This window comes from Mytilus californianus, unplaced genomic scaffold, assembly GCF_021869535.1.
Source record: "Mytilus californianus isolate M0D057914Y unplaced genomic scaffold, xbMytCali1.0.p SCAF_5, whole genome shotgun sequence".
Lineage (NCBI taxonomy): Eukaryota > Metazoa > Mollusca > Bivalvia > Mytilida > Mytilidae > Mytilus > Mytilus californianus.
The window spans coordinates 99,327,025-99,336,587 of record NW_026262701.1 but is presented as its reverse complement, the minus strand read 5'-3'; the positions used below and the strand labels follow the sequence as shown (position 1 = coordinate 99,336,587).

Below are 9,563 nucleotides of genomic sequence, written 5' to 3'. Positions count from 1 at the left end.
AAGACTGATCAACACAAACCCCAAGAGGTGCATCTATCACAAAAATTACAAAAGAAAAGCATACAATAAAGTACTTTATAATGAAGCATCTCAAATATAAAAAGTATCAAAGAAAGAACTATTGTAGATATATAATTATTGTGTAGATAACATATAAAATAATGATAGCTATGACTTCCAAAGATCAGATGAAAACTACAGCATGATATGATCATTTAAACATCATGAACAAACATGCTGCTAAATATGAGAGCTGTTTACCCAAATAGCCATATGAAATATATCCATATGGCAATATGATATAATAATGCATATTAAAATATTGACTGGCCATAAGGCTAGAAAAATAGTATGGTGTATGGTGGTGGCAGCAGAGAGTGGCAGAGGCTACATATTTAACTCTTTTGTAAAATACATTCCTCCTAGGCTCCTATATTTCAACTAAGAGCTAACAAATTGTCAGAATGTTTGAAGATGAGCACTACACTTTGTGTACAAATTTCAAGGATTTTTGTTGATTTACCAGATGGTGAAACCTTTTCAATTTTTATGCTCCTTCCAAAATATTTTATCATATAGCTTCTGTACTAGTCTCCAAAACAAATGGTTTCTTAATGATAACTTAAGTATCCATTGCTTGCTTGGAATGCAATTTATGAAATTAAAAGGTCAATATGCACAATTCATTTCAGGTAGGCGGAAATGGTAGCATTTTTCTTCCAATTCCTCTGCCCATACCATAAACTTGGATATGTACGATGGCTCATTTTGAAGCTGAGACAATTTCACATATGTGGTTTAATTTTCGGGGTACAAAGTGATATTCCTTTTTTTCGTAATTTAGCATACCCAAAAAGACCTTTTTTAATGCAGCCTCTTGAGGTAAACAATCCATTTTTTCACTCAAAAAGATCTTTGAAAATTCAGTCCTTTGCATACATAAAATAACTCCATAGCTTTTACACCTTTATTCTTTGGTCCTATGCTCTTCATATCAACACAAATGGTTAAGCTCAGTTATTAAAAATTGAAACATGTTTGATATCTCTGGACAGAGAATTTTTATATACATGTAGTAATCTCTTTGTCCTTCTGTCCTAGTCCCCATAACAAATGGTTTCCAGATGATACTTGAGTATCCCTTGCTTGATTGGAATGAAACTATACAGATCAAAGATATAGGTAAGTGGAGATTTTGTGATAAACAAAAACAAAAATTGAAACTTCAAGCAATAAATGTTTTGGCCAGGATGGACGAAGTCAAAAACTGACTTATAGTATGGTGATGTTGGGTGGGAGGGTGGGGAAAAGTTGGTTCCTAATATGTGTAATCAACTACTAGTTTTCAACCCAGATCCCTGAAACTTTACAGGAAGATTGCACATATGTTGAAGTTGTGCACCTGATGTTACGGAATTGTTTGAGAAATTTTCCCCCCTTTTTCCAGATTTGGGAACTTTCGTCATTTTTCTGCAATATTTATGAGTGAGGGTAGAAGATTTGGCTAATCAACTCCTCTTACACTTTTCAAACCGAATCCTTGAAACTTCACAAGACGATTGTACACATGTTGAACTTGTGCACCTGCTATTATGGAATGGTTTGAGTATTTTTTCAATAAATTTTTATTGTCTGCAACTGATCTTTGAATAAGTAAGATGGTAGAGGTCACCAACTTGTTAACACTGCCACATTTAACTGTGCCTAGCAAAGCCAGGATTTTAATGTTCAGAGGTTGTATATGTTATATACCAATATGTTTTGTACCTTCATTGTTAGTTCTCCCCCTAGATCAGTTTATATGTATTTTCACTCAATCTTATGGGTCATTCTTATGCTCTATGTCGTGTGAATTTACACTCAATGTAATGTTCTCCAGTTATTTGTGTGTTTTACATTTAAATGCATGGGATATGTATCCCGTATTTTTTTCAAAACTATATGGGATGGTCTCATGCTAGTATCAAGTTTGGGAGGTCATGGGTTAAAATTTTGGCTGGGTCAAATAAAAGGCTTTAAAATTGGTATTTGTTGCTTCTCTGCCAAGCACTCGGCAATTAAAACCAACACTGTTCTGTTCAGAGTCAAGAGTGGGATGACTCATATTTCTGCTACTGCTACCTCGTTAGCTTTTATGTGTAAAATATGAGCTGCATCAGATAGAAATCGACCTTATGCAATGAATATCAATACATCTGTTAACTTAATTCGGGTTAAAAAAATCTCTATGCAAAGTCTGTAACTGTTTGAAAATTGAGTTGACATAAGAATCCTACAAAACAGACAAAAAATCATCTATTGTTTCGTATTTGAATGTTCCAAAACCAACCAAAGTCTTGTACATGTACATGTTTACGCACACTTGCATAAGGTCGATTTGTATCCGACGCAGCTCATATCTTAACTCAGTATGTAGATCTTGTACAAAACAAGGTATATTCATATTGCTTTACCATCCTGAATATGCATGTAATATTTACTGCTGGACACTCATTGCTTGTATTAAAGATTGAATAGTGGTATATGTATTATCCACTGTTGAACTATTACCAACCAAGGATACAAAATATACTGTAATCAACATCATACTTTATGCAAGGGCATATATTTTGGTTAGCAATATAAATCCTTCCTTTATGTTAGCCATTTCGGGTTTTAAAGATCTTTATCAATTATTTTATTTCAAAATTTAAAAAGATGAAAAACATTGAACTATTATATCATTTATTCATTTTCTAAAAAATAATAAATTAACAAAACAATTTGATTGTTACATATAAAATATGATAGACATAAATAAAACTAGTGTATATAAGCATGATCCAGTCATCTAACGGGAAATGCACCAAATCTTCACATTAAATAAATATATACTCAAAACTGAAACAATGCAGCACAAAAGGTAGGTTTCAATCTCTTTAAGCTTTTAATTGTTCTTCTTTGAATGCATGTATTTATTTTAAAACAACCAGACAAATGAGGGTTGATCTGCTTTTAATGTATTTCTATTAAAAATGTAGAATTTGATTACTGTTTAATAATAGATTTGGGTGTTTAATGCCTTTTCTTCACATTATTTTAATATATCATAACCATCAGGTTTACATGTAGAGGAAAAACTAATTACTTAAAGAGGCCTAACCCTACATACACAGTTAACACATAAAATAAAAGTATAACTAAACATTTTTTATAAGGGCTGTTCAAAAAATTTATCCAGAGGGGGGATTGGAGACATTCAAATTAAATATGTGTGGTTGCATTTTCCTTAAAATTTTGTAAGAATTATGAGAAGAATGAAAATTTTATGGGTGGTCAGGGTCTTAAAAAAAATAAAATTTTATTGGTGGTCGGGTCTAAAATTTATGGAATAATTAAAACAATCACCTGGAGTTTTGATATATTATTTATATGTATCTTTTCTTCAAATTTTCCTGTGATGAAAAACAGTTTTTAGGTTAGAACAAGTCTAGTGCAATCACAGGATAATCAGACAATACACTTTGGTAGGTATATGTTATTTTTTATTTATTGAGTTATTTGTAAAAACATCCAATGAAAACAGTTCTTTGATTTTCTGCTATCTTTTAAGTATTCTTTTAATTAAGAATTAAGATTTTGGTAGAATTCATAAAGAATAAATTCATTTACATGAATAAATAATAAATCAATTGTAGCAGTTTATTTCTTTGTTTTATAAGATTTAGTGTGAAATTGAGTATTATGGAGATTTATGTCGTTATCAGGTCTGATTAATGCCTCATCAGTTATGTATACAATAACTATATTGATCCAATTAACTTTTAACAACTTAGAAGTGTAAGAGATTTCGATAGTATTGTCATATTCACCAATTGGCATGATACTTATTATAAAATTTTCCGTGCTGTTTTACATTATTTAATAAATGACGGGATGGAAATCTTATTTTTCTATTCTTAAATTATACATTGATACACTACAAAATTAAATAAAGAAGTATTTTAGAACTTACATTACTAGTCTTTTTTTCAAACCTTTGATTGTGAATTTATAGGTATTTCTAACCAGCAAGGTGTTTCCAGCTGATGACACCAGATGTTGATTTGATTTAAATGTTCAAAAGGTTTGAATAGAGAACTATGTGGCTCAGAGCATTAGATTGTTCAGGATGACAAACATCCAAACCAACTGACCAAATTGATTTTAAGTAATCCTTAAAGAAAATTTGGACAGTTAATATCTTCTGAGCTTGCATAGTTGTAAATGTCTTTATATAATGGAATGATTATGAAAAGATTTAACACAAGGAAAAAAAAATAATACTATAAAGCAGCAAAAAGCCATGACTAATTCAAATCATTACATATTTAGCAATGAACATCACTCATAACAGTTTTCATACAAGCACAACTGAATCCCCAACAGATACACGTAATAACAACTGACTTTATTACCAACAGATGGTATACCTCATAAGGATTGACATTGTCACCAATAGTTATACATCATATTATCACCAATAGATAAACATCAAAGGAATTGATATTAACACCAATGGATAAACATATAAATAGGACTTGATATTTTCACCAATGGATACATATACTGTGGATTCACTTATTTTGGTGGATACCGATTTTCGTGAATTGATGAAAATTGTAATTTCATGGATATTTGATTTCATGGTTTTGCCTAAGTCAGCATACAAGCATATAGAAAATTAGTACTTCATTAAACACTTAAATTTGTGGTATACCTTTACCAACAAGAATTGGTATACCACGAATAATAATGAATCCACAGTCAAAGGGAATAGACATTATCACCAATATATACACCTCATAGGAAGACGAGTATTATCTTACAATGCCATTCTTCTACAAAAGTTTTAGGCAAATGTATTGCACATCACATATTTATAAAGTAAGCATCTTAGTATTCATAAAGTAAGCTCATGGCCTCAGCTGCTGCAGCTCTAACACTTGCTGATTGGTCTTTCAACAAAATAATCAGGGCTGAAAGTAGAAATATTATAATTCATTGGGAAATTTACCCAAAAAAAATCCCATTGTTTATATCATTGTGTTTCCTTTTTATTAGGCTTTGACTTTCAAATGTTATAATGGTTCAAAGCAGTGTAAATAATATAGTCATTTGTTGTCTACGTAAAAATCTATTTTTTGTTGTCATTTTTAAGACTTTGGGTGCTTATGGCAGATCTTTGGAAGTCTCTTAAATGTATTCTTTACTTTGTCTAGAATCAGGGCGATTTATCCCCTGACTATTGTTGAAGACTGTATGTCACTCTACTGATTTCTTCTATGGTTTAACAATGTTTAAGCCTTGCAGTCTTTTTGACATATACCCCACACCCTCTGTTATTCTTTACATTACATTTTTAAAGATATTCCAAAATATGGAATGCCATGAGTTGTTAAAGAAAAGTTAACTTTTACTCGTATAATGAAAATACAGATGGTTAGAGTAAACTCAAAAAAACTTTTCTTTAAGCAGCAATGAAAAGAGAAAGTTATTTTATACTTAAAAAGTAGAATTGTTCAGTCATAAAAAATTTCTGTCCAAGTTTCATAAAGTTCCATGAAAGTTTGACTTTGAACACAGACTGAACCTAAATCTTGATGACACTGTGGAATGTAAAATGGCTATGTCTAGCTTCTACAATCAATTGTTGCAGGTTCAACAAAAATCAAGCACATATGATTGGGCCGAAAATTTGAAACTCTGAAGTGAAACTTCCAAACTGCAACTATCCCAGTAGAATTTTTAGTTGAAAACCGGGATTATACTACTGGTACATCTATGCTCCATATATGAGTCATTCCTTTACTAATTTTCTAATAAAATTGAAATGACTATGTAATCTTTTCCAAGGAGTCAAATTTTATCAAAATAAGGCTCATCAATATAAGACTAGCAGCAATATATTCAAAACGGCTATAAATTTTGAGAAATACTTGGGGACTATCCCTAGTATTTAGTTTTGGTCAGTTGTATATATCATATACTTCAGAAAAATAAGTTCAGCTTAGTAATAACTTGGGGAGTGTGTTTTGATATTTTGCAGTCTTTCATGTCAGCCTACAGTAAAATATACTGCATGCTCCAATTTTGTCTGTATTCTATCATAAACTATACAACAAATTACCAGAAGGCATCATAGAATATCATGTTCAGTTTCTATGCTATTTTTGTGAATATAAAGGTTTAAAACATAGTTCATTCAGTACTTTTATATGAATTTATATCAATGCATGTAACATTAATTACCTGCACAGACGTGTTCTTTTGATATTGCCACCTGTTTATCATGTTGTAAATTCCCAAGTAAATACCCTGAAATAGAATTACAATTCAAATCACATTTCATTACCATATTGATGCAGAGAAATGATGCATTATAATAAATAAACTTTAAAAATCAGGGGCCCACTATTTAAAAATGTATCCAGACATGATTACAAACAAATCAAAAGCTATGCTAGCTTCACAATTTACTCTTACATGCAGGATTCAGAAAAAATCAAGATAATACTAAAAATATTTTATACAGTAAAATTCTGACTCATTTTTAACTAGTAGGAAAACTAAACATCATGTTTAAATGTCTAAATCAAATAACTGTCACCCAATCAACATACCTGTAAATAATGCTGCATTACACTTAATTTCTGGCCACATACTTTTATAGAACGATATACATCCCATTACATAGAAATTCACTTTGTCTGGGAAGTCTTGTATCTGAAAATCAACATCAACAATCAGAGAGTATTAGCATCACATTCAAATTAAATTTGACAAGTAGAGTTATAATTTATATTACGTTTTTATAAGGCACACAGTGAGGTCTTCTGTAGTTCCCTCTAATATGCATCACTGAAATTTCAAAAGATATATATCTCAAGTTTTATTTTGAGTGTCAATCAATGATGCAAAATGTTAATCCACTCTAAATAATACTACAAAATGTGCTTTAAAATATTTGTAGTTTGTATGAGACCATTATAAAGGTTAATTAAATAGTTAGTGCAGATACTTTTTTGGTAAAAAGAAATGTGTAAAAGTTTTTGCTCAGAAAGATGTAATTGTATCAAACGTTGCTACAATATATCAGTCTTTTTCCCATTTATGACCTAGTACTACACAACATGTGTGTGTATCATCGAGGTACACCAATGTATCCTTATATTCATATTTAACTTATATTTTTCCTAGATGTAGATAGATCTACATTAACAGCTGACAGTTTTTATTAATTGTTTTGGTAAATGCATATCCTCTCAACTTCCTTAAAAATATTTTAGTATTTCAAATAAAACTTTCCTAAAAATATTTTAGAAATATTTATTATTTATTCCTTGAAATGACTGGGTTTTTCTAAAATATGAAAAGAAAACATGTAGAAAAAAAACAATTTTTCAAATGTTTTGTTACACTTCTTTGATGATATACAAATTGAATCATAAATAAGTCTTGTCATAAACAAATGTTTAGTTTACTTACGATACATTTTGCTAAATCATTCATAAACTCCCCATATATAAGATTAGCATCTTCTAGTAAATATTTCTGGAACTTATTATTAATAGCCTCTGACTCTAGCAATGGTCCTAAGAGACGCAAAGAAAACTTGCAAGCCTGAAATAAAATTAAACATTCAACCATATTTGCAAGTTGGAAAATATTTTGTTTGTTGTGTTGGTTGTTAAACATCCATTAGCAAAATGCTGTATGCATAGTAAAGAGGAAAACAAGTTAAATGATAAATCAGCTAGTATGATTTAATTGAGAATGGAAAGAGAATTTGAAAGAAAACAAGCAAAATTTGGCTTGAATATGAAATTTTGTATTTAATTAAACTACCTACCAATTCTAACAATTGTCATTAGAATGTTTTTTCAATGAAGGGAGAAATCACTCTCTTAAAAGGTACTCTGGGATTGTTTTTCTGGTCTGACCTCATATTAACGAACAAGTATAAATGTGTAAACATGTCAAAACAAAATTACTGAGTAGAATATTTTTTCCCTTACAATATAAGTAAAGCCTGTGATTTATACTGTTTTGTTTCCATGCAAAAATACACTTTGCAGGCATTCCTCAAGAGGCCAAGAGGGGTATAATAAAAGTTGAAAATGTGTTGTTTTTGATAATAGTCTCATCTAAAAGTGTTTGCTTATGTTTAGTTGTTTACTAAAATACTTTATTTACCTTTTTTACTTCCTTATCTGGATCATTTAGATGCAGTAATAAACTAACAAAGTTACTGTGTATTTGTTCTAAAAATGGAGCTTTGGATGGACCATCTCCAAACCTTGATAAATTACCAAACAAAATAAAGGCCTGAGCTCGAACTGCAGGTCTATCCTAGAAGAGAAAAACAATATGCTCTGTGTGATACTCATGAAAACATTAATATAAAGTCAATTCAATAATATTACCTTTAAGCTTTGATTTAAAAAAATAAATATTTATAGCTCAACTACTGCTAGAAAACTGCATTACAGTTGCATAAACAGAACTACCCATTTTATATTTTTGTAAACATTTAATGGGTATTGTCAAGAGATTGTGTCATGAATTGATATAGCACATCACATGTTTCTAATTCAATGACAGAGTTTGTCTGAAGTTATGGTGTATTTATTTTTGTTAACTTCTCTAATGTATACTGCTTCTATTTTTCTCTTTCTGTCTGTTTTTTTATGGAAATAGTTTTGTTTACCCTATTCAAACATTATTTCCTACAAAATCCTTATCTAGCAAGTATCTTGATGTGCCCTGTGTTTCTCAGAATGCTTGTTTTGTTACTGTTTTTCACGATGAAATTGTAAGGCTAATAATGACTCATTTCACAATCGAAATTAATTCATGTTTTTTATTTAAGACATACACATGAAATCATTTGTACAAAACATAAAGAATAGAAAAATCCAATAGACACCATACAGAGAGTATTTGCTTACATGTAAGAAATTTCTAGTCAAACTATTGATCTAAAAAATATAACAAATGGACATTAAACAACCAACCTTTTCAAAGCAAGGTCTAATTCTGAGTGAGACATTTATGAGTATTGCTCTGATATGACTCTCATCTATCTCTGACAGAATCTTTGACAGTCCAGACATGGCCTCAGTAGTGATGAGATCCTCAGGGTCTTCTTTATCATCCATACCTGCCATCATAGCTGATAGTACTGTCGTGGAGTATTGCTGTACCTGATTTTAATAAGCAAAATGTTAATTCTTTACTGTTCATAGTGAGTGACTAAATACCTCTATTTGGAATGAACAAATTTGTCTGTAATGTAAAATTACATTGGATAGCATGAAATTCTTGTGATATCATATCCTCGGCCAGCACTTTCAATAATTTCAGCATTTACCTATAAAGGACTTGAAATAAAATATTTGTAAGGCCAGTATTTACTGACCATGCAGAACACTTGTTGGTCATTCTGTTGCTTGTTAGTTCACAGAGATTTTATGTTTGTGTTTTTGCAAACATTATTTTGTCCAGGTTTTTTTTAGGATTTATAACTAATGATAAACTGTAAA

The 9,563-nt window shown here is 30.4% G+C and overlaps 1 protein-coding gene across 4 annotated transcripts in view; it reads right to left on the bottom strand.

Annotated features, from left to right (window-relative positions):
* Positions 1–2,707: 2,707 nt before the first annotated feature.
* Positions 2,708–9,563, bottom strand: part of LOC127700386 (maestro heat-like repeat-containing protein family member 1) — a 52,046-nt gene continuing 45,190 nt past the window's right edge. For all 4 annotated transcript variants that reach the window (XM_052203829.1, XM_052203830.1, XM_052203831.1 and 1 more), the window contains 6 exons: positions 9,036–9,224; positions 8,215–8,370; positions 7,507–7,641; positions 6,642–6,744; positions 6,271–6,336; positions 2,708–4,997 (listed from right to left, as the gene is read on the bottom strand). In XM_052203829.1, the coding sequence (XP_052059789.1) occupies positions 4,915–4,997; positions 6,271–6,336; positions 6,642–6,744; positions 7,507–7,641; positions 8,215–8,370; positions 9,036–9,224 (732 nt within the window). In that variant the 3' untranslated portion in view covers positions 2,708–4,914. The remainder of the gene's footprint in view (positions 4,998–6,270; positions 6,337–6,641; positions 6,745–7,506; positions 7,642–8,214; positions 8,371–9,035; positions 9,225–9,563) is intronic.